The sequence below is a fragment of the Sceloporus undulatus genome, chromosome 2, assembly GCF_019175285.1.
Source record: "Sceloporus undulatus isolate JIND9_A2432 ecotype Alabama chromosome 2, SceUnd_v1.1, whole genome shotgun sequence".
Taxonomy (NCBI): Eukaryota; Metazoa; Chordata; class Lepidosauria; order Squamata; family Phrynosomatidae; genus Sceloporus; species Sceloporus undulatus.
The window spans coordinates 18,039,262-18,064,251 of record NC_056523.1 but is presented as its reverse complement, the minus strand read 5'-3'; the positions used below and the strand labels follow the sequence as shown (position 1 = coordinate 18,064,251).

Genomic DNA, 24,990 nt, shown 5'->3' with positions numbered 1-24,990 from the left:
CAAAACCAATGAATCGAATTTTCTATGAATTTGTTTTTTAAAAAATCTATATTTGATCCAGGCTTGCCAGGGGGGGGAGAAAGACTCCTGCAGGTCCCCTCCAGACCCCTGTCATGCTTGGATTGGGTGATCCAGGGATGGCACAGGTCTGGAGGGGACCCATTGTGGTCTTTCTGCCATGATTTGCCATGCCTGGATCGGGTGAACCAAGCATGGCAAGGATACAGAGGGGACCTGTGGGTGTTTTTCTGCCCCCGCCATGCCTGGATTGGGTGATCTAGGGATGGCAGGGGTCCAGAGGGGACCCATGGACATCTTTCTCCCGCCTGTCATGCCTGAATTGGGTGATACAGGGATGGCATGGGTCTGGAGGGGACCTGTGGGCGTCTTTCCCTCCCCTGCCATGCTTCTACGTGTGGTTGCAATACCAATGAATCGATTTTTCAATTAATTTAATTTTAAAAAAACCTATAGTTCCCAAGCCGGACTGCCCGGGCTGCTGCTTATGACACTGATGACACACGGATGATTGGCATTCATTTTGAAGCAGTGCAAACTAGTGAGGATGACAATCGTGCCAAAAAAGAAGTGATTACAGAAAAGAACTGATTTCATTGTGGGAACAATGGACCTTTTGGAATTGTTTCACCAACACAGAGGAAAGGCAAATCCCAAACCAGTTTAAATGTAAGTGGGAATAAGCCCTGGGGTTTTGTTCTAGGATCCCCTGTGGATATCAACATCTGTGGATGTTCAAGTTCCATTAGATACAATGAATAGTAAAATGGTATCCCGTGCATAAAATTACAAAATCAAGTTTTTCTTCATGTATTATACACACAAACAATCTACAAATATTTTTACGCCATGAATGCTAGAATCCATGGATAAAGAATCCATAGATATAGAGGGCCGGTTGTATTGCATGTATAGACGCCATGTCCTCTTTGAGATTTGTTTGCCTTTAATTCACAAGCTACAGGCCACTGCTAGTCCCTCCCTTAAGGGTGTGGGCAGAAGGAGGAGAAAATCTAGGAAAGGAAAGTGAAAGCTGATGCCATATGCACTATAGCAGCCACTAGAAGAAATGGCTGAGGCATTTCACCAGGATCTCACCTGCTCCATCTGCCTGGATCTGTTTGTGGAACCAGTGCTGCTCAGCTGTGAGCACTGCTTCTGCAAGAAATGCGTCCTCTCTTTCTGGGACAGCCAAGAGAGAGTATCCAGTTGCCCTGAGTGCCGGGCACCTTGTCCAGATAGACAGTGCACCCCAAGTCGACTACTGGGAAACTTGGCAAAAAGAGCATGGGACATGCGACATGAAACAAACAGTGGCATTCTGCCGAACACTACAGAGGTCAGTGAGAAGGAAGAGAGAGAGGTGGAAACAGAGGAAAGGCAGCATAAGGGACTTTGTGAGGTCCACGGTGAGAGTTTGGAGCTTTTCTGCACCATTGATGAGATCCCAATCTGTTGTTGCTGCATCAACTCATCTGTCCATGCTGGACACAGCTTTGTCTCCTTGAAGGATGGGGCCCAGAGTTGCAAGGTGAGTGAGCAAGTAGACATTATCTGTACTGCATCTGAAAAAGTGAGTTTATATCCGTGAAAGCTCATACTAAAATAAAAGCCTGTTAGTGTTAAAGGTGGGGTCCTTTTAATTTTTCCTCCCCTCTCTTCCTCCTTTTTATGCTACAAGAGATTCTTTGAAAACTACAGTATTAAAAGAGGAGGAGCATCAGTAGGAGGTGTGAGAGGTGTAGACTGCACCGGGTGACACCCTAACAAGCAGGGTGACACCACTGCTCCCCAAACATCTACCTTTTGTCAGAAACAGGCTGTGGTGCTCAGCTTCATCCCTTTAAAACACTGAACCTCAGTGGTAAAGATAGGGGAAGTGGGGTGAGGCTCAATGGAAGGGGAAAGGAGAAGCCTCAGGGTTTCTTTTATTATTATTTTATTTTTTTTTAAAAAAATAATCTTTTTAAATTTTCTTTTAAAACTTCATGCTTTACCACATTTTCACTTTCATCACATGAAACTATGTACATGTAAATGCATTTAAGCTGTGCGCACATTTAGGCTCTGCAATATTGTAATTTAAAGATATTTCAATTTTGTTAGTTGTTTATGTCATAACTATTAACATTCAGTGATATATAGGAATTAGGATTTATGAGTAATATGAGTCAATGATGTGAGGTAGAAGATTTTTAAAGTTTCACATTTGGTATGCATATAAATGTAGTTTGTAGAAATAAGGGTACATAACATACATTGAAAGGAATTTGAGAGGCTCAGGAATGCAGGCAAAGAGTAAGGTTTATGGCCTGAGAGATCAAAGTGGCCATCTGGAGTTTGTGGTGTTGTAAACTGAAGTTAGCAGAGGGCCCTAAATCCTGAAGCTCTGCAAAGACAGATAAGGCTAAAGATAAGGCTAATGGGCTAGTGGGACGTGACCAAAATGTACCTTTAATATATTCATGTTATCTGCACTCTGATTGTACGAAAATCCTATATGTTAACTTTTGCCATGTCCAATGGGATATGCCAACTGGAGTCGTTTGTTTCAATGCTATATAAAGAAGCCATTTTTCCTTGTTCTGGGCCCTGGGAACTTTGTTGGAATGTGAATTCCTCCCAGAGTGACAGCTGTCTTAAATAAATCTGTGTTTGGCGAATTCATCTTTGGTCCCCTCCTATCTGATTCTGTCAGACCGAGGCTTGTTGTGAGGAAGGTGTGAGAACCTGCAGCGTGTTGGCAGTTTCTTCTACAACAGTTGTATTCACGCCTTTTAGTCCAAATCTCAAGTCAAGCCTCAAGTCAAGCAGACAGTGTGGAACAGTGACAAACCAGATCCTGAACCGCTCTCCCACCCCTCTTGTCTCTACCATATTCTCATTAAGGCTTAAGTGTTTGCAGGATATGTGGAACTTACACCTCTTTTTTCTTCTTCTCTCACACAGCCCTCCTGTCTCAGCAAGCTCCACCCAAAATCAAAACTGCCTTTATTTATTTTAACCCCTTCTCTATCTCTCTCAGACAGAAAGTCCAACAAAAACAGGAAAGAAAGAGTGAAAGAGATACACTCTCAACTTCATTGCCCATCCAACATTTAAAGCGGTGACTGCTGGCTCCCTTTTCCCTTTGCAGACAGCTGCCAAGACTAGCCAAAGGGCTTATGCTGTTAAAGTGTTATCTTGTATCACCTGGCTTTTCTATTCATTGTGTTGTTCGCTGTCCCTGCAGAGAAGAATAAGAGGAGATGAAGGGAGAGATAGGGAACCTCACTCAGATCCACGTTTTAGTGCAAAGACTGGAGAAAAGGCCAATGCAATTCTAGGCTGCATCACTAGAAGTATAGTGTCTAGATCAAGAGAAGTAATAGTGCCACTTTATTCTGCTCTGGTCAGGCCCCACCTGGAATATTGTATCCAGTTCTGGGCACCACAATTCAAAAAGGAAGTTGAGAAGCTGGAGTGTGTCTAAAGGAGGGTGACTAAAATGGTGAAGAGTTTGGAAATCATGCCTATGAGGAGTGACTTAGGGAGCTGGGGATGTTTAGCCTGGAGACGAAGGTTACGAGGTGATATGATAGCCCTGTTTAAGTATCTGAAAGGGTGTCATACTGAGGATGGAGCATACTGAGCATACTGAGGATGGATGTTTTCTGCTGCTCCAGAGAATAGGACCTGGAGCAATGGATGCAACCTACAGGAAAAGAGATTCCACCTAGACTTTAGGAGGAACTTCCTTACAGTAAGGGCTGTTCAACAGTGGAACCCACTCCTTCAGGGAGCGGTGGAGTCTCCTTTGGAAGTCTTTAAACAGAGGCTGGATGGCCATCTGGTGGGGCTGCACTGATTGTGAGTTCCTGCATGGCAGGGGATTGGCCGTAATGTCCCTTGACATCTCTTCCAACTCTATGATTCTATGACTGAGGTGTCTGACAAAATGCAGCCTGGAACAAAGGAGGAATCTGGGATGTGCTTCTTTAAACATGTCCAACTCACTGGGACAATCTTTTAGATTCTCTGGGATATTCCTGGTTGTCTGATATTTATGTCAACCCTATCCCCCTGCACATCAGAGGCTTTTGAAAAGCTTTTGAAGGCTCCTTCAGCCTCAATCCCATTGCCTCACATGTTTGCTGTTTCCTTCTGGGATATGTGCCCTATGTTTTGAGGGAGGGCCTTGCCTCAAACTGAATGGCACTAGCAAGTCAGTCACTAAAAATATACAAGACTCAAGTCAAGTCATCATTTTTGCCAAGTCAAGTCCAAGCCAAGTCATTGAAATGACTTGAGTCCAACTTAAGTGTGAATCAATTGACTTGAGTCTACACTACTGACATTAGTACAAAAGATATTACTAAGGATTCTATATGGTGTGGCATAGGAATCCAATGTGTGGGAAGTGATACCCTGAGTTACTGCACCATGTGACGCCAACTCTAGGGATGCCATTGAAAAGAAGGAGCATAGCTGTGAAGAAGCCACTGGACAAGCTTGGATACAAGATGGCTTCTATGAAGGGGGCTGCAGAGGATCAGAAAGTATAAAAAGCAGGAGTGTGTTTCAAGGAATTCAGGTGGTGTTTTGGGTTGAGAGCTGGCAACTGGATGAGACAGATGGGCAAGTCAGTGGGGACTGAATGTATACTGGTTGCCTGACCTGATGGAAGGGCAAGGTCTGACATAGCTCAGGTTGAATATCATTATATGGTCGGAGCTAAGTAATGGAATTTGTTAAAGCATTTGCTATTCTACAGAACATAATAAACCACATTAATTCTCTTGATATTTTGTTAATTCTGACTAAGGGCTTGTTTACATGGGTGACTTACCTCAAATTTCCACCAGGTTCACTGTGCCCTGTTTATATGGAGCCAAAACCCTGAACTGGATCTGAACTGTCTTTATTACTCCCACACCCAATTCAGTGCTTCCTCACCATAACCCATGTTTAAATAACTGACCTTTTGCTGAGGATTTCCAACTCTCTTCACGGTGATGGCAGTGGCTGCTTTACCAGGTGGTCTGTGCGAACTGCCTGGTCTGGCACTATTGCTGCAGTCACAAGTCACTCTGAAGTCAGAATAGCAATAGCAAGTATATTTCTATACTACTTATCAGTGCACTCAAGCACTCCCTACGCAGTTTACAATGTGTGAGCAAATTGCCCCCAACAAGCTGGGTACTCATTTTAGCAAGGATGCCAGACTGAGTCGACCCTGAGCCCCTGGCTGGTACTGAACTCACAACCTTGTGGTTTGTGAGCGAGTTGCTACGGTACAGACGTTTAACCACTGTGCCACAAGGGCTCCTTGTGGTGATGCCACAAGTCACCCAGCATCAGTAACATAGCTGGGCCCTTCATTCTGACCTCAACAGCAGCACCAGACAATATACAGGGGCTGCAGGGAAGGCAGCCATCTGTTGCTCACTGCTAGAGCTGAAAGCCCACAGCAAAAATGAGCAGTTAAGGGGTGAATTTGGGGGGGGGATTCAGGGTGAAAATACTTTTGTGGCAGCCTGAAGAATTCTGGCAAGCATACACCCACCCTCAGACTCTCCTACTTCAACTCAAATTAAGGAGTGGTCATGATTACCATAAAGAACACAAAGCTATCACATAAACATGTCCATACTGAGGTCACTTGGATTCCCAGGGACCCAATCCAAGAAAATGTTAGGTTCAACCTGGGTAAAGGGAGCTGTCACAATTGCAGACTGGCGTTTCAAAAATTCTCCATTTCTTCTCTAGATCGAGCTGGCAATGGCTCTGGAGCCTCTGGAGATAAGAATTAAGGAACTAGAAGAACTTGAAGGATCCCAGCAAGAAAAAATATATTCCTTGAAGGTAAAAAAACAAAAAACAAAAAGGCAGCAGCTCCTAGGTATTCACAGTGATCTTGATTTGCTTGGTCTCTCTGGAACTGTTGACTGAGCCAGTACTGCTTAGCTGCAGTGTCACCACTTGTGCAACAAATTCATAATGTCCTTCTGGGACAGCCAAGAGAGAGTTGCCCAGTTGCCCTGAGTGCTAGGCATGCTGTCAAATAGACCTAAATCTACTATGTGGAAAAACACACTCAAACTGAAATAGGAGGGGTTCCCCACCTGTATCTCTGTTGAAAGAAGGTCCTTTGCTTTTTTTTGTGGGTTTTTCGGGCTATGTGGCCATGTTCTAGCAGAGTTTCTTTCTGATGTTTTGCCAGCATCTGTGGCTGGCATCTTCAGAGAATGCTTTGTCTGGAAAAATTGGATGAGCCCCTGACTCTGAATGGTTTCCCAGGGACTTTCCCAGCAGATAATTGATCACCAATTAGCAGACATTAATCCTCGTTTGCATTAGCCTCCCAGGCTGAGGCCAGCCATCAACACAGAACAATACACATGCAAATCACTCTTGCATTCCCAGGCTCACACAGTATATATACACCCAATTTTTCCAGGCAAAGCATTCTCTGAAGATGCCAGCCACAGATGCTGGCGAAACATCAGAAAGAAACTCTGCAAGAACAGAGTCTATGGATGCCAGCCATGAAAGCCTTCGACTTTACAAGGTCTTTTGCCTTTTTAAAAATCTGTACTTGCATCTGTTTGGAAGTTCCTCTTATCAACTGGGCTTCCAATTCATGACCAGTGGTATAGTCCAAATAGATGTAGCATCAACATTTCAATTAAGCACACCGCTGTATTGGAATCTAAGGATGTTTACTTAAGGAAAGGAGCAGGCTCTCTATTCATGAGGTTCTCTATTTTATTAAATAGTAAATATACAGATATGTACTACTACTATTGCAGAAAAACTTGGCTTCGCATTGTATTGGTACATACCTTATCTTTTTCATTGCTTTTAAGACAAATAGCCTTATCATTTACTTTATATTACATTACGTGTAAAGAAGTACACATTCTGTATTACATCATATTTTTTCATTAAGGTTTTGCATGTAAAGAATCGTACATCTTACACAATATGGGGCATCTTAACCCATATTATATCCATGATGGAAATACACAGGCATTTCAATTCATTGTAGCATCCATAATACTGTATTTAATGCTATAAAACAGGCATTTCTTTATTATAAATCAGGACTATACAGTTATTATAGCCCATTTTATTGATAATTAAAGAGAAACATCTCCCCTCTTCCTCCTTACCAGCATTCTAAGGATATTTACCAGTTAGGAACACCATCAACAGGTTCATTGGAGGCTATATAACAGCCCAATTTTCATCTCTCAGAGATCCCCTCATTCTCCTAAGACCAAGAATACAATTAACAGAACCATTAAAATAAGTTCACTTTGTCCCTGTTCTAAGACATGCACATTCCTTTCTTATTTCAGAACTTGGCTGCATCATTGCGCACAAACATTGAGGCCACATTTTCTGAATTGCACCAGCTCTTGTACCAGAGGCAAGCTAAGATGCTTGCTGAATTGGATAAGGATGAAAAGGATGCCCACAAGGACATGGCGGACCATTTGGAGCAGATCCAAGAGAAGCTCAGTGCTGCCAAGACAGTGGTGACTGAAGGAAAAAGCTTCATGGAACTGAACAATCTAAGCAGCTTCCTCTTGGTGAGTTCCCTTTAATAGAGTGAATTAAAATCCTGAGACAGGAAGGGAGTAACAGAGGTTTTATCTGGAAAATGAAAAGGATATTTAGTGCAACCACATACATGTTGTTGTAGTGTGCCTTCAAGTCATTAGGGCAACCCTAAGGCAAACCTATCATGGGTTTTTCTTGACAATATTTGTGCAAAGGAGGATTGCCATTGCCTTCCTCTGAGGATGAGAGCATGTGTCTCACCCAAGGTCACCCTGGCACTTTACAGAGCGCCCAAAAAGGGCGCTCTGCCGGTGCCCATGTTTGCAGCGCGAGAGAACTGCAGTGGACAAACTACACCACAGTGGCTCTCAACAACATACATGCCTCCTTGGAAATAAGCCCCACTGAACTCAGGACTTTTATCACACAAAGCAGGAAAATCGCAATTGTCTCAGGATAATGGTGTCTTTGGCTGGGGTTTATCACATGATGTTGTTCCTCTTCTGTTCTTCTCCTGGTGAGAGACTGTTTAGCAAGCACAATATTAACACAAGAAAACGTGAATGACCTCCTTTCCCATGACTGTTCTGCCAGGCTTTCCTGTGCAATAGTCCAGTTCTGCTTCTGTGCCTTTTGCGGGGGATCAGTGGGCATGCTTTGGGTGCTTTGGGAGTGGCTTTGGTGATCAGATGAGAAGGAGAATGGATGTGCATTTATCTCTTGCATCCGTTCCTTCTCTCCCCACTTGCTCTAATGTTTTCCTTATAAGCATCTTACTCTTTTCATTTCCTTTTTGATGAAGGCGTCTTTTCCTCCTCTTTTTAGCCATGTTATACTTAAAACAACTGTAACAAATTTTCTCAGCCACTAAATACAAATAAAGGATATAGACAAAACAATTTTATATCTTTCATAATTGAGATTCTTTCTATGCAGTTCTATCATATATGTTCTCCCCATCTTCCTTCACAATATTTTACCAAGGATTTCCCCATTTCATTTTTTATCTGGTCATAAATCTCATTCTCACATAACAACATTGTTAATTTATCCATTTCTATTGCTTCTAATTCTTTGTTTAACCATTCTTCAATATCTATTTCTCCAAACTTTTCCCAATTTTATTGCCACTATAATTCTTGCTGATGTTATTAGGTACAGGATTAATTTTAAATGTTTCCTTAATTCTTTCCCCTCTACCATATTTAAACAAGATTATTTCTGGTTCTAGTCTTACATTAATTTTGTATACTTCCAAAATTATTTTATTAACTTCTTTCCAAAACTTTTTGATATTAGGGCATGTCCACCAGATGTGGAAGAATGAACCATAATGACTGTTGCATCTCTAGCATGTTTCTGACTATTATTATTATTATTATTATTATTTTAGCTATTCTCGACGGTGGTAGGTACCATCTGTGTAACATTTTCATACAATTTTCTTTCATATCCATACAGCAGGTAAAGTTGAAATCCTTCTCCCATGCCCTCTCCCCTCTTTCAAATTGTATGTTTCTCCCAATGTTTTTTGCCCTTTCTGTGATACAATTTTTAATTGTTTCTTCTTCTAATTCTATTTTCGCACATATTGCAATGTTTTCCCCTTTAATATTACTCATTATTTCATCTAATTCTGTTTTTTCCAACGTGATCCCTTCTTGCATTACATCTTTTTATATCTCTCTAATATCTGCCTATATGGGAACCAGTTTATTTTTATATCTTCATTTTCTAATTCCTCTTTACTTTTCATGTATAACTTCCCTTTTTCTTTTTTTTAGCAGAATATTATATCTCAGCCAATCTTTTCCTTCTAATTTCCCACTTTTTAGAAATGCCTCTTGGAGTGACACTCATCCTGGGATATGTCTATATATCTTATCTTTGTATTTCATCCATATTTTCAGCAGAGACTTCCTTATAATAGACTTCCTTAAAGTCTTTGTTTTGATCTAATTTATCATACCACCGGTATGTGTGCCACCCAAATCTTATATTATATCCCTCCAAATTTAACATTCTTTGTTTTCCAAAATAATCCATTCTTTTATCCAATCTAAACAATTTGCATAGTAATAAATCCTAAAATCAATATTATTATTAATAATATTATTATTATATTACTTCATCAGTGAGGGTTGCAGTCTTTGTTTACTGATGTTTTATTATTATTATTTTACACATCTCCATGCCAGCTTTTATTGAAAGCTCTCAGGGGGATGTACACTGAAATAATAAAACAAGGAAATGTAATATGAAAGTAACATGAAAAAACAGAGGTGATCAGATTCTTTGGGAAGAGAATTAAGGCTGCAACTGCACTGCAGAAATAACGCAGTTTGACACCACTTTAATTCTCATGGCTCAAAGCTGTGAAATCCTGCAATTTGTAGTTTTATGAGCTATTTATTAGTCTTCTGGTCAGAAAGCTCTGATGCCGCAACAGATACAAATCCCAGAATTCTATAGCACTGAGCCATGCATGGCAGGGGGTTGGACTAGATGGCCCTTGTGGTCTCTTCCAGCTCTATGAGTCTATGATTCCTTGATTCTGTGGCAATTAAAATGGTGTAAGAGTGCATTATTTTTGCAGTGCAAATGTAGCCTTAATATGTGGGGAAAGGAGCACAGGGCAGCTTCTTTGTGCCTCTAGAGAAATATTGGTGAAGAGAGGTGCTTAAATTTAGCATTCTGGAGTTCTGATGAGCAGAATGGATGGCCATCTTTCAGGAGTACTTTGATATAGGAGATTATCGCATGAACAAAAAGACCCATAATAGATTCAGGATTGCAAACTCAAAACCAGGTATTATTGCACATAAAATCACTGCAGCTGCAGTCTGGTGACTACAACCCAGGTACTAGCTGCACTCAGCCAAGCACTCTGCAAAAACAGGAGCTTTTCATTTTTACAAAGCGGCTGGCTGGATGTGGCTGGGACTCAGGTTGTAGTCACCTGGTGGCAGCAGCATCAATTTTTGTGCAATAATGCCCACTTTTGAGTTGCAATCTCAAATCTATTCCAGGTCTTTTTCTCCATGAAATAATCTCTTATGTCTTAGTGCATGGCAAGGGATTGGGCTGGATGGGCCTTGAGGTCTCTTCTAACTCTGTGATTCCATAATTCTATTATTGGAGTCCAGCGGTTTAAGAAAAGTTTAGCATGTTATCTACATATACTTGGGAGACAAGAATAAATATACTGGAGACACATTTCCACTTTCTTGTGGAAGAAAGTGTACCAGCTGTAGGAGGAAACTGAACTGTCTGACTTTATACCCTTTCTTTCTAGGGTGTCCAACCGTTGCTGGAAAAGTAAGTGTTACTTGCAAGTTGCTTGGATTCTGTTGTACATTTGCAAAGCTGCTAGTTCATACAAGAATCAGATCATGAAGATGATGAACCACAATTTCAATTCCCTACAGTACCCTGGGTGTTATTATAGATATCATATACTGTATACTTATGTATCTATAATAATACCCAGGGTAGTGTGGGGAATAAAAATACCATATATACTTGTGTAAGGATGTGGTGGCTCAGCAGTTAAGACGCTGACTCTGACGATTGCAAGACTGGCAGGCCAGCAGTTCAAGGCCCAGGTACCACATGACGGAGTGACCTTCCATCACTAGTCCCATCTTCTGCCAACCTAGCAATTCAAAAGTATGTAAAAGTGCAAGTAGATAAACAGGTGCCACCTCGGTGGGAAAGTAACAACATTCTGTGCAGAAATGCTGGCCACATGAACACAGAGTCATCTTCAACAATGCTGGCTCTTCGGCTTAGTAATGGAGATGAGCACCACCCCCTACAGTCAGACGTGATTTGACAACCTCTTGTCAAAGAGGAATACCTTTACTTTTACATTTTATATACTCATGTATAAGTCAAGAAATTTTAGTCAAAAAATTGACCCAAAAAAGCAGGGTCAGCTTATTCACAGGCCAATGTAAGTACTGTCCCTGAGGTCTTATATATATATAAAAAAGGAACCACCTCCTTCTCTTAGCAGAGTAGTAATAGGCAAGAGCTTAATCTGTCCTGGGAGAACCTAACAGAAGCACTGATCCCCTCTACTTTCTCCACTTCGGTGCCATTTCTGGCCCTTTTCAATGTCTGGGCAGGAAAATGGTGGTGGTGGTGACAGATCTTTGGTGCTTCTCCACAAAGGAGCACCAAGAGAATATAGGGGGGTGGTGTTTCTTTTAGGTTCTTTCAGGACAGACTAAATTTCACCACTCTTTCCAAAGTGTAGGTTTGTCAGTTTTTCCGGGGTTAAAATCAGGCAAAGTTATCACATTAAAGTGTTGTTGTTGTTAGCTGTACCCAGCCACGCATTGCTGTGGCTCAATTTGGTTAAATGGAAAAGGAAAGAGAAAGTGCACATTTCTGAAATATTTAATTTCACAATGCTTGTAGGTATACAATATTTTTTGTTGTTCCATTGTCTGTGTAGATATAGAGATTGTCTGGTTTGCTGACTGTAGAACACGCAACATATAATTGTCCATGTGAGAAGCAATCCGTGTAGATCTAAAGTGCACAGTTCTAAAGATTGGCCATGAGCTTTGTTGATGATGATTACAAATGCCAATTGAATATTTAGTATAATGTCTGCTGCTGTTACATCCAAGAGATGGCTGTTTTTTTAAAAAAACATATTTTTACCTGTCACAGGTGTGACATCTATATAATAGTAGGTAAATGTATATAAAAACATGTGTGTATTTGAATGGAACGTTGTGTCAAAATTTCAAAGCAATCCGTGAAGAACTTTCGGAGATTTAAGATTTTGGACAAACAAGCATTTACGTTTTTATTTATATAGATTATTATTTCCTGCTTTCCCCCCAAAACTGGAATTCAGAGCAGCTTACAGTGAAAATTAAAATAGAATTAAACTATTACAATATTAAAACAGATTACAGTCACCCCTTCGTTCTCGCAGACTTGAGATCTGCAGTCTTGAATATTCACAGAGGAGCAATCTCAGTTATTTTCAATGGAGAGTGTCTCCACAGCGCGCGCTTTGCATGTGCTTGCAGGCATGCACCCTATTCAAGCCTATGGGGCTTGGATATTGGTGAGTCTCCATTTTCATGGGGAGGGGTCTGGAATGGATCCCCTGCAAAAACGGAGGGCTGACTGTATTTGTTTAAAAATACAATAGTTTAACAAGATAAAAACACTTAAAAACCATGCACTTTAAAACAGTACAACACCCCCAGGATGTTAAAGGCTGTAATCACTACTAACGTAGTCTTTCTTTTCTTTGTTTTGCATTTTTGTCCTTTTTGGCATGTGTGTGCTTTTTGTCTGCGCCTGGTAGTCTTCTCCACCATTGACTGTAGTTCTCTCCCCATCCAGCCAACCTTTAAAGTGAGCACAAAATGGTTATGCTTGCCACATTTTTGTAGGCTTTTAAACATTGTTTTCCTCTGCTTTACATCCATTGTTACATGCCCCTAAATTTCACCCTCAACTTATTCATGGGTCGTATCAAAATCCATAATTTTGGCCCCCAAATCTACCCTCGACTTGGATTCTTGTTTCTTTGTATTTTTTTAAAAAAACTTCATACAAGAACATTTTTCTAGAATGGAGACCATTAAAAATGCGTAATTGTCCTTCTGTTTTCACCACACTAGATTGGTAGCAATGAAGGCAACCCACTGTGAAGAAAACAGAGATGGTCTTAAGGTGATTCACAGGAATCTCTACCTGGGCAAGTTCAAGGGCCCCATCCAGCATCTGGCATGTAGACCACTGTTTCCACTCTTTGCACAAGGTATCCAGGAGGATCAGCTTTGATGTCATTATCCTGCAGTATAGCAGGCTTCCCTTCTACAGGTGTTTTAGTGCAGTTTCTTCCATTTCTAGCCAGTATGACATCCACAGCCAATATGACACTGATTGAGGATGCTTTGTTGTCTAGTCCGCACATCTAGGGGGCATGAGATTATGGGCAGTTGCTCTATAATGTATAGTCATATAGCTCTATTATAGCAATGATAGTATACATTTACTGTGCACAGTACATAGTATTTGCTGTGGTGAAAAAACTAACATGTAAGGCGTACTGAGAGCTTGTAAACATTCCCTTTTTTAAACTGTAACTCCCTACTGTGTTGACTGTGTTGGTTGAGGAATTCTAGAATTTTTAGTCCCTAAAACCCTGATGCCTGCATAGCAAGACTATCTAAAATGGGAATATTTGTTAAGTACCATACTCTCTATTCTGATTTTTTTTAAAGATCTTTATTTTCCGGATAGATGAGGCACTTGTTTAAATGACCATCACAAAGCCACAACCAAAATGGTGAAAGGTCTGGAAGCTATGCCCTATGAAGAGCACCTTAGGGAGCTGGATATGTTTAGCCAGGGGAAGAGAAAGTGAAGGGGTGACATGATAGCCATGTTTAAATCTTTGAAGGGATGTCATACTAAAGATGGAACAAGCTTGTTTTCTGCTACTCTAGAGAACAGGACATGGAGCAGTGGATGCAAGCTACAGGAAAAAAGATTACACCTAAATTTTAGGAGGAACTTCCTGAAAGTAAGAGCTGTTTGACAGTGGCATATGTTGCCTGGAGGTGTGATAGAGTCTCCTTTGAGGTTTTAAAACAGAGGATGGATGATCATCTGTTTGGAGTGCTTTGATGGCATGTTCCCACTTGGCAGGGGGTTAAACTGGATGAGTAATGGACTATGGTGGAGGTTTCCTTTAACAGGGTCATCCCTATCAGAACAAGAAGCCACTTTGCTTCTCCTGGTACAGACCTGACAGAAAGATAGCTAAGTAAAAACAAGGGTGGGAAAGTTAGCTATTAAAAACCCACAAGATGAAGGCCCCATCCACACAGCAGAAATAATAAAATTTGAGACCATTTTAATGCCCTGGCTCAGTGCTACGGAATCCTGGGAATTGTAGTTTATTGTGGCACCAGAGCTCTCTGACAGAGAAAGCTAAATGTCTCCCCAAACTACAGTTCCCAGGATTCCACAGCATTGAATCAGGGCAGTTAAAGCAATGTCACACTCAATTATTTCTGCAGTGTGTTTTGGGCCTCACTCTCTGCAATGCCACAAATGTGAATACTGAAGGGCAATGTTATTGAGTGCAGAATTTATATTTGACAGAATAAAGTCTTCATCTTGCAGCAGCACCACCCTAGCCACCCATAGCTATATTCTTATGCATGCTTAATAGCCATAGATGTTGACTGTAATGGCAGCAGAAACTGGAAAACTGAATTGGAATGATAGAATGAAAAGAGCTTGGGCTCTTTCACACTATGCAATTACAGTTTACTGCTCAGTTGTATATCTTTGGATATATCTGTTTATCTACAGATTTTTTTTCATTGATTCAATCATCCATGGCTTGAAATACTTTTTTTTTTTTTTTAAATTCCAATAAGCAAACAAACCTTGATTTTGCCATTTTATACAGTTGGCCCTCGTTATCCACAGATATTTATCCACTGATTCAAGCATCCGCAGCATGAATATATATATATATATATATATATATATATATATATTCCAAAAAGCAAATCTTGATTTTGCCATTTTATATAAGGGACACCATTTTACTATGTGATTGTATTTAATGGGACTTGAGCGTCCTCGGATTTTGGTATCCGGGGGGTGGGGTGTTCTGAAACTAAACCCCAGCAATTAACAAGGGCCTACTGTATAGTACTGTGATTCCACTCTAACCATTGATGCATCCTAAACAAAACAAAAATAACCACTATGAAGGATCTACATACATTCCTCCTAAATAACGAGGGAATCAAAATAGTTAAAGAGTTCCTGTATCTTGGATCGAACAGTGATCAGAATGGAGACAGCAGCCAAGAAATCAGAAGAAGGCTAGAATGGGAAAGGCAGTTATGAAAGAACTAGACAGGATCCTAAAATGCAAAGATATACAACTGAGCACTAAAGTTAGAATCATCCAGGCCATTGTATTCCTCATCTATTTACGGATGTGAGAGCTGGACAATGAAAAAAGTGGATAAGGGGGGGGGGGGAATCAACTCATTTGAGGTGTGGTGCTGGAGAAGAGTGCTGAGAATACCATAGATGGCCAAAAAGACAAACATGGGACCTGTGCAGTTCTCAAGATTCTGTAGGATGGAACCATGGCAGTTCAAGTGGAATCACAATGCTATAATTGTGTAGTGTGATAGGAAGGGTTCCTTCTGATGGAGAATATGGCTAGCCGGTGCAAATTCTGGACAGGAGCATTATAATTAAAACAGTGAGAATACACTGCAGCATTTTGTGTCAGGTCCTATGTTGGGAGACGTTATCATCCATGTAATGGCAGTCTTTGACTCATGAACCCTAAACTTCAATGTAAAATGTAAAGCAGCAAGCTTTATTCGGAAGCCAAAGGAGTTCACAGAATGGTGATGTTGTTAGGACTGAGGCATTTTGGTTACACAGTATACTAAAAGCACAAAGCAATTCAAACTTTTTCACACAGATCTCATTTGTCATAAAGTAAACCGTTTTCTTTCCCAGTTGTTTTCTATTATAACCAAAGAACTCACCTTGGCTGTTTCCTGGTGCCTATCACCTCTCTTTCACATTTGCTCCTTAGTCATCCCATGGATAGATAGCTGTTCCCTTCCATCCAGCACCACCAGCATGACATATCCTAGCATCCACCAACATGAAATAAAGCAGGCAAAAGACAAAGCCTAATTAATTAACAAGCATGACAGGAACACCAGGGACTCAGATCCAGACACCCTGCCAGTCTGCTCCATTAAGTGTTAGGTTGTAAAGGACAAAGGAGCAGGCACAGATCATTTCTCCAGATCATGTTTTTTTGGGGGGGGGGGGGAATGCTAAACTGAAGAAGATTGGGTTGATAATCCCTTCTTGAATATAATTCTTTCCTTTTACTTACCAGGTTTACAACCTGTCCAGCTGGACTGCAACACTGCTCATCCCTTGCTCAAAATCACAAACAAGGAAACACGTGTAATCTTTAGCATGGAGAATAATAGACTTTTAAAAACGCATATAGAATATGTGAAGAACAGGTTTTGGACTGTGTTTGCTAAAAGTGGCTTCCTTTCTGGTAGGCATTACTGGGAAATAGAGGTTGAAGGTGAACCAGTGTGGTGGGTTGGTGTAGCTGTAGAGTCCATGAAAGGAAAAACTGTGGAAGAGCATTTTGAAAGCAAAGTCTGGGCTATACCGGTAACAAGAGAGAAAGGCATTAATATGAGGGTTGGGGTGTACCTGGACTATGAGAAAGGTCAAGTTTCTTTTTATAGAGCAAGTGATGGGTCTCATGTGTATACACTCATGGCTCAGTTCAAAGAGAAAGTCTATCCCTTTTTCTATTTTATTGCAACAAAACCTTTTAAAGATGGGTCTCTGATCATTTGTCAGAAATAGGACACCTGAAGTACCTTTTGGTATAATCTCTTTCCATGTGTGCAGTCCACAGCTACTGGAATGTCTGCTGCAGCTTTTACTTCAGTGATTTAAGACAATTAGTCCTCCTACTACCCCCCCCCCCATATTAGACAGAGAGATGAAAAATAAAATGAAAATATATTTGTAGTGTAGTTCATACCCTAGTTCAAGGTGAATATCAGATCTCCTTGATCCTTTAGGATAGTGCAGTGCTAGACAAAACTTTTATTCTTGGGACCTCTCTTTACCTCCACATGCAGATATTGTGCCACCCCCACCCATGCACCATAATATATGAATAAAAACATTTTGTTTATTTAATGTGTATATTTTCATGTATATTCATATTTTAACATTTTATAACATGGTTCAAATTAGAACAGTTTCATTTAAGTAAATTCAGTATTTAAATCAACATGTATAAATTTTACTCATAAAAGGGTTTGGGAAGAGGAGGAAGACAGATTGGGCCTCCAAATCTCCCCTGGTGTTCCCACCTCACTGTTTAAGAACCACTGGGATAGTGCTTACATTTGGAGTCAAGGTTACATGCTCGGTGCAATCTGACATTCAGGGCCCTTTCACACTACACAGTTATAACAGTATGATTCCATTTTAACTGCCATGACTACATCTTAGGAAACCCTGGGGTTCACAATTAGAAAGGAACATCTAGAATTCTCTCCTGGAGAGCTCTAGTGCATCACCAAACTATAAATCCCAGGATTTCATAGGACACAACCTTGGTTATTAAAGAAGAATTATAGTGCTTTAGTTGTGTGGTATGGAAAGGCCCTAGGTCGAAAACCAACTGCAAAATTTCCTCAGACGACTTAGATGTTGGGGCCGTTTCCACTGGGGTATAACGCGGGTTACGAAGCGAATTCAGAAAGTAATGTGCCCATTTGAACCCGATTTAAACCTAGAACGGTTCTAGATCACCCTGCATGCATTCCCATTTGAAATCGATTCATTTTTTGGTTCTTTTTATAAACCGCGTTAAAGGCGTATAACCCGCGTTAAAAAAATAGAAGGGTCGAACCTTCTATTTTTTCCTTGATTCGGGATAGGAATCAGGTTATTTAAATGGGAACGATCAGCCTCTGAAATCGGGTTAGCTGGATGGGAGGAGCGGAGCGATGGGAGTTGCCCTTTCTGTCCCCATCCGTCGTGGCCATCGCCATCTTTTGCTTCCCTCACCTCTTTTTTCTGCTGCGGTCTTTCAATAAGAGATAAGGATTTTTTTAATTTTTATTTTATTTTAATGGTTTACAGGCGCTTAATCTCTTCAGCATCCGTGCCACTCAAGGAGAGGGTTGCTGCACAGCAATCTCGGGGGAGATAAGGAAACCCTGTGTGTGTGTGTGTGTTTGTGTGTATCAATGAACACCATTTGTAATGGAGGGGAAGAGTGCTCCCTCCCTGGGCTGTCTATAGAGCCATGAAGCGGGGATCTGTCCTGCAAAACCCATCATAGTTCCTCTGGAAGGAGCTTTCCCTAAGCAAGCAGCCTCCGCCAGCCCCTCTGGGGTCTTTTTTCAAAGGCAGCAGCCTAGCAGAAGTGCTTTGGGGAGGCAGTTTCTCTCTCCCCTCAACCATCCTTCCCCACGGATAATTGCAGGACTCCCCTTCCTTTGAAGGGAGAGACCAGAGAGGGAGGAAAAAGGAAGGAAAAAAAAATCTGTCTTCAGAATTCACCCTGCAAGCGCAGGCTCCCAGCTATGGGCAAAGCTACCCCTCCTTTCCCTCCTAAACACACACACAGCCTCGCAGAGCAGAGGAGTAACCTGAAACCTTCTGTCTGTCCTCCCCACAGGAGACAGAAGGAAAAAAAAAATGCAAGCCTGCTCTTTGTTTGAGAAGGAAGGCTATTCTCCCTTTCCTCACATCTTATCCTCCTTCCCTTTCCTGCCGCACTTTAAGTGCCTCCTCATTGGCTCTTTTATAAAAAAAAAAACCGCGAAATTTAAAAGTGACGTTTTGATGACGTTGCTTTGATTGACAGCCCCAAAATGGTGAGTGGGAACGAAATAAGGCTAAAACCGGTTTATATATACACTGTTTTATTTGAATAGGAACGCAAGCGGATCACTTAAAGCGAATTAGTTGGTAAATGAGAACGAAGGAAAAAAAGCGGGATAAGACCAGGGTTATTTTGAATCAGTGTTATTTAAAACAGTGTATTTTAAATCGTTGTAAATCACAAGTGGAAACAGCCCCGTTGTCATTTGCTCTTGAAGAACATTTCCCATTGGCATAAACAGGGGAACACACCGCTTCCGAGTTAAATAGCAGGTGTTGGAGCCTATTCTAGATTACAACAACATCAGGAGGCAGTGGTCTAAAACTCCTCTAAACCACCAGCCTCATTAGACTGGGGACATACTGGTTATTCCTTTTCTGAAAGCCAAACGCTTGCTGTTTTCATGAACAACAACGTACCTACTTTGACCCTTTGCTACTCCAGTTGAGGCAGTATTTGGGAATACCTCAAAACAAGAACATTTCAACCTTCCTGGACATTCTGTAGCAGATCCTGAACAAAACAAAGAGGGGAAAAATAAACATTTGGACAGAAAAACAGCTGAGTTAGGATATATAAATTCAGATCTATTAGCAATGGTTTGAACAGACATAATTGTTTCTTGGCACACTGCAAGTATTACAACTCTGGTTTTCAGCACAGTTGCACACAAAAAAGGATTATCCACATGCCTGCTTTATTACAATATTTTATTGATCCTGCACCCATTCCAATGTGCTACATAAATGACTTTCATCTACTGTATATCATGCTTAGCTGCTTATCTGAACTTGTATGCAAATAGCTGCTTCCCAGCTTTCTCCTTTTAAGTATTCTCCAAGACCATCAATAAACTGATACTGATTACACCTGCCATGTGTTTTTGTGTTTCCATTACTTTTCATACTCCTCCACCCCTTACAAATATGTCTGCCCACAGAGATTGCACTTCATGCATATGAAATGAACTGAGTCTGGTGATGCAGTGGTTAAATGTCAGTACTGCAGTCACTCACTCACAAACCACAAGGTTGTGAGTTCAATACCAGCCAGGGGTTCTGGGTTGACTCAGCCTGGCACCCTTCCGAGGTTGCTAAAATGAATGCCCAGTTTGTTGGGGGCAATTACCTTACATGATGTAAACCGCTTAAGGAGTTCTTAAGTGCACTGATAAGCAGCATAGAAATGTACTTGCTTGCTATTGCTGTTGCTGAGTCTGCAAAACGTCAGCTACAAATTTCTTCTTCCCAGGCTGCATCTGCATTGCAGAAATAATCCAGTCTGACACCACTTTCCTCTCAGCCAGACTCACTTCACAGGATTGTTGTGAGGATAAAGTTCAGAGGAGCATTGAGGACACCACCACGAACTCACTGGAGGAAAGGGGGCAAATGAATGTAACTAACAATACAGTTGTCTCTCCATTTTTGAAGTGGATCCATTCTGGACCCCCATCCCACCGTAAAATGGAAATTTGCACATATTCAAGCCCCATTGGCTTGAATGACCGCACGGCCCTGCACACGGCTTGGCACATGGACCATTTTAACCCTCCCTGCTTGATGGTCCACATACTCGAAGGCTACAAAAATGGAGGGAGCACTGTACTTACATTTAGGCTATCTTTACCTTTTAAAAAACATGTGGGGGGAGCCGTGTTGGTCATATAGCAAATCCAATAGCATCCATACAATGATACCTTTATTGGGCCAACCAAAAAGCACAATTACATGTTGCAAGCTTTTGAGGTCACACTGGCTTCTTCATCAGGCAAACAGGAGAAAGAAATTGAAGATGTTGGTCACAGGCCTGCATTTTCTGTTTCTGGTCCTAGTTCATACGGTAGGGAAGGCTATCTGCAGGCTGGCACCTCCCTCTTTGGCCATGTGGTCACTGGGAGATTTTCAAAGTCAAGGAAATTTGATGTCCATTTGCAATTCAAAGAAGATGATTCCTTGAAATCCAGCATGTCTCCTTCCTATGTAGGTAGAGAACACTGAATTTCTCAAGAAGTCTTCATGTTTTGCATCAGGAAAACTCTAGGTGGTGTAGAGGCAAAGCATGCCAATTAGTCCAGATATTAGGGGGGATCTTTCCATAGGATTCCTCTGTGACAACTAAAATACAGTATCTTGAAATCCAAAAAAAAAAAAGAATCTGGGGGTAGCCATGTTGGCTATGTAGCAAATCCTTTACCTTTAACTTTAACAAACTAAGCACAGTATTATGTTCTCTGCAAGAGGGTCCCAAGCAGAAAACTCTTTGTAGTCTAGTTGACAGATCCTTTAACTTGAGTTACTGGGGTCTTCTGCTACTATAGCCAAAGTATGCACTCTTTTACTCTTAAGGAATATTGAGATATGTTCCAATATACCCTATGTTACAGTTTGCATTTTTAAAGAGTTTATTTAATTTGAGGGAAATGGATACCTCAAGGGTGTTTGTTCAGTTCACAAATGCATTTGAGAAAAGACCAGACCAGACTGTGTTTTGCATTCTGCTAAAAGCACAAAACCAATTCCCTTGAGATACAGAGTATGGGACTGTCCAGATATTGATGGTGTACTGCTCTCATTGTCCTTCATAATTGGCTATACTGGCTGGGGATGATGGTTACTGTAGTCTATTCCCACTTGCTCCCCTGTTATTGAATGGCCAGATTGCAAAGAGGTGCTCATGCACCTTTAATATCTGTGCAGAAGAGAGAATGTCAGCAGGTGTGGCTTATACCCCAAGCTATACCTGCTGAAATCACACCTGTGAACTATTGCAGGTGAGGTGACACCACCCTCTTGAACATATGGTCACCTGGACTTTCTTTCAGTTCTTTAATTCACAAGCTACAGCAGCTCCTAGTTCCTCCCTTAAAGGTGTGGGCAGAAGAAGGACAGAAAAAGCTGGTGCTTTAGCTTGTAGAAACTGCTTGTATATCTGGAACATATGGCAGAGGCTTTCCATCAGGACCTCACTTGTGCAGTCTGCCTGGATCTGTTCACAGAGCCAGTGCTGCTTGGTTGTGGACACTGCTTCTGCAAAAAATGCATCACTGCCTTTTGGGATGCACAAAACGGAGCTTGCAGTTGTCCTGAGTGCCGGGCACCTTGTCTTGATAGACAACACACCCCAAATCGGCTGCTGGGCAACTTGGCCAAAAAAGCATGGGAAATGCAAGAGAGAACAAACAGCAGCACTCCCCAGAAGACTCCAGAAATCAGGGAGAATGGACAGACAAAAGGGGGAAAGGAAGATGGGCAGCATAAACTACACTGTGAAGTCCACGGTGAGAGTTTGGAGCTCTTCTGCACCACCGACGAGATCCCAATCTGCTTTTATTGCATCAACTCATTTGCTCATTCTGGTCACAACTTTAGCTCCTTGAAGGATGGGGCTCAGATTTACAAGGTGAGTGGGCAAGAGAAAGGTGCTGTGAAGAAGGGGGAGCACCGCAAAGCACATAGGTCTCTACCTCATAAATCTATCTTCCTTCCCTAGGAGAAACTAGACAAGGCCCTGCAGTCTCTGAAAACCAGAATTATGGGACTAGAGAAAAACAAAGGACAGCAAAAAGAAAAGATACGTTCTCTCCAGGTAAGAGTGGGGCCATAGCTCGTTGGTGTTTAGACGTTTTTAATCCTTTGCTGTAAAATATGCTGAAATGCATAGTAAACAAGTTAGCCAGATTAGCTATTAAAAACAAAGCAGTGGGTTAAGATATTATTTAATGAATTGATTAAGTAATGACATTGAATATATTTGTACATTGTAAAGACCACAGTATAAGTTGTTTAAGACTACTGCATACCTTCCAACTGTTCCAGTTTGGCAGGGATGACCTTATTTATCTTTTATTAACCCACATTTTCAACTGCTTTTAAAATACAGTACCTCTGTTTTTCTTCCACCCAATTTTCGTCTTCCTTTTCAGTTTACTTCAGCTGCTGCAAACTGAGGTCAAAGTACAGTCAGCCCTTCTTATACACGGATTTTTTATACATGGATTCAAGCATCCACGGTTTGATAATGTTCGAAAAAAGTATAAATTTCAAATATCAAACCTTCATTTTCCATTTTTTTATAAGAGACACCATTTTGCTATCTCATTATATTTAATGGGACTTGAGCATCCACGGATTTTGTTATCCACGGGTAGGCTTGCCATATCCCGCCTGTGGGCGGGACTTTCCCGGTTTGGGGCGGGTCCGCACGGTCCCGCCCCGGGTTTGGCCCGCCCCCCGGGATTTCCCCCGCCCCCAGGCTTTGTTGCAAAGTGTGCAACAACGGTGGCGGGGGAAAGAGAGAGAGGTCTCTGTAGGCCTCTCTCCTTTGGCAGGGAGGCTTCCCTCCCCTCTTTGGCGCCGCTGGAGCCGAGGGAGGGAAAGAAGCCTCGCCTGCCGAGGCCAGACTACTTTCCCCGCCTGAGCTCCGCCGGCAAAAACGGAGCCCAGGGGGGAAAAAAAGCCCCCCTGGGGTGGATTCCTTCTCTGCCTGGGCTGAGCCCAGGAGGAGAAAGAATCCTCCCCTCAGAGAGGCTCTTTTTCAAATGTAGGACCCCCCCCCAAAAAAAGGTCCTACATTTGAAAATTTTGTCCTACATTTGTCCCGGTTTGGAGGTCCGGACTAATGGCAACCCTATCCACGGGGGATCCTGGAACAAAACCCCAGTGGATAACACTGTACAGAAGTAGTTTGCACTCAGTTTACTAACTCAAAAGGAAGGAGAAGAGAGGAGAGGAATGGGTGGAATCTTGCTTTTCCCAGTAGGTTCAGGCAAAAGCAAACTGCTGCATTCTTTCTTAGCCTGTGTGTTCTTTTTCATTAATAACTTTTGCCATACTTTACCACACTCTGATGATGCGTGACCACATGTTACCTCACTTTCATCTGTATAATGTCAGAGGTTGTGATCAATGGATGAAGGGCATGCATTTTCTCTGTCTTGATTTTCTTCTCATTGTTTCTGGAGACAATTGGGCCCGAACAGGCTGGCCAAAATAAAGCTGCTTTGGGTCACTTTGGAGGTACGCTGTTTAAATGACACACACACCTTAAGAGGCCAGAAGCTGCGCCAAAGCTGCACTCCAGTCCTTAGGCTGTAGGTAAAATGGGCTAGTTTGGGCTATCGTTCCCAGAATACCTCAAGCCACCACAACCAATGGCCATGCTAGCTGGAATATTTGGGGATGTGAAATAAAAAAAATTGAAATGTTTCCCAGTTCTGTTCCAATAACAGCTGTTCCCTCCATCCTCTCTTATCCTCATATTGCACTGTAAATAAGGTGCTAGAACATACAAACAGATTGCTGAGGAACACCTATGGTTCATGTTGTAGGTAAGATACACAAGAAAGCCTTCATGAAGAAACTATTATATTCACTTTTCAGTATCTTTAATGGAAAGGTTCAACTAATAACAAGTCAGAGGAAGGTAACATGAGAGCTTGAAAAACCTTACAACTCCCATAATCCCTTTGGCATGCTGGCTAGAAGATATTGGGAGTTTTGTTACCTAAAAAATAACTTTTTGATGCTCTGGGCCTGGAGAACTGCTAGAAAAGGGCTGTAATTCAGTGATTGGGCACTTGTGTTTCATTTAGATGGCCCCATGTATACTCCCTAATATCTAAAGGTTCAGGTGGCAGGAAAGACCCAGAAAAAAGCTGCCTGTCAAAGTAGACAACACACCATAGTCTGGTGTGGTAGGAGAACTTTTTAAAATGCCATTCCCTTCACCCACAGTACCCCATTGCCATGAAACCCTCTGGAGAGGTCTTCAGGGCTGTGTGTACATGACACTATTCAAGCACTTTGATCATGTTTTCATGGCTGTGGCTAGGGTGACCAGATGTCATCCTTTTCCAGGACCTGCCCTACATTTCAATTTTCTGACTATGAAGAATTTCTGGAGCATGAATTTCTTTGAGCATAACTTAAAAGGCATAAATTTATTCCTAT

At 41.6% G+C, this 24,990-nt stretch overlaps 1 protein-coding gene across 2 annotated transcripts; it reads left to right on the top strand.

The window, feature by feature from the left end:
- Window positions 1-870: 870 nt before the first annotated feature.
- Window positions 871-17,332, top strand: LOC121923745 (zinc-binding protein A33-like). Of its 2 annotated transcripts, XM_042454465.1 has the most exons (6): window positions 895-1,549; window positions 5,767-5,862; window positions 7,362-7,595; window positions 10,862-10,884; window positions 13,221-13,360; window positions 16,502-17,332. In XM_042454465.1, the coding sequence occupies exons 1-6, from the start codon at window positions 1,088-1,090 to the stop codon at window positions 16,993-16,995; spliced, it is 1,449 nt and encodes a 482-aa protein (XP_042310399.1). In that variant the 5' UTR covers window positions 895-1,087; the 3' UTR covers window positions 16,996-17,332. The 2 variants fall into 2 exon arrangements, with proteins under 2 accessions (XP_042310400.1, XP_042310399.1); XM_042454466.1 differs by lacking the exon at window positions 13,221-13,360 and having other exon boundaries at window positions 871-1,549; window positions 16,502-16,726.
- The last annotated feature ends 7,658 nt before the right edge of the window (window positions 17,333-24,990 follow it).

What these genes read in the sequence shown, in the direction of transcription:
- LOC121923745 (XM_042454465.1), top strand. Translation starts at nt 1,088, where the DNA reads ATGGCTGAGGCATTTCACCAGGATCTCACCTGCTCCATCTGCCTGGAT. An exon ending in ATGGGGCCCAGAGTTGCAAG is followed by an intron (nt 1,550 to 5,766) that starts GTGAGTGAGCAA and finishes TTTCTTCTCTAG; the next exon opens with ATCGAGCTGGCAATGGCTCT. An exon ending in GTTTCCACTCTTTGCACAAG is followed by an intron (nt 13,361 to 16,501) that starts GTATCCAGGAGG and finishes TTTACTTACCAG; the next exon opens with GTTTACAACCTGTCCAGCTG.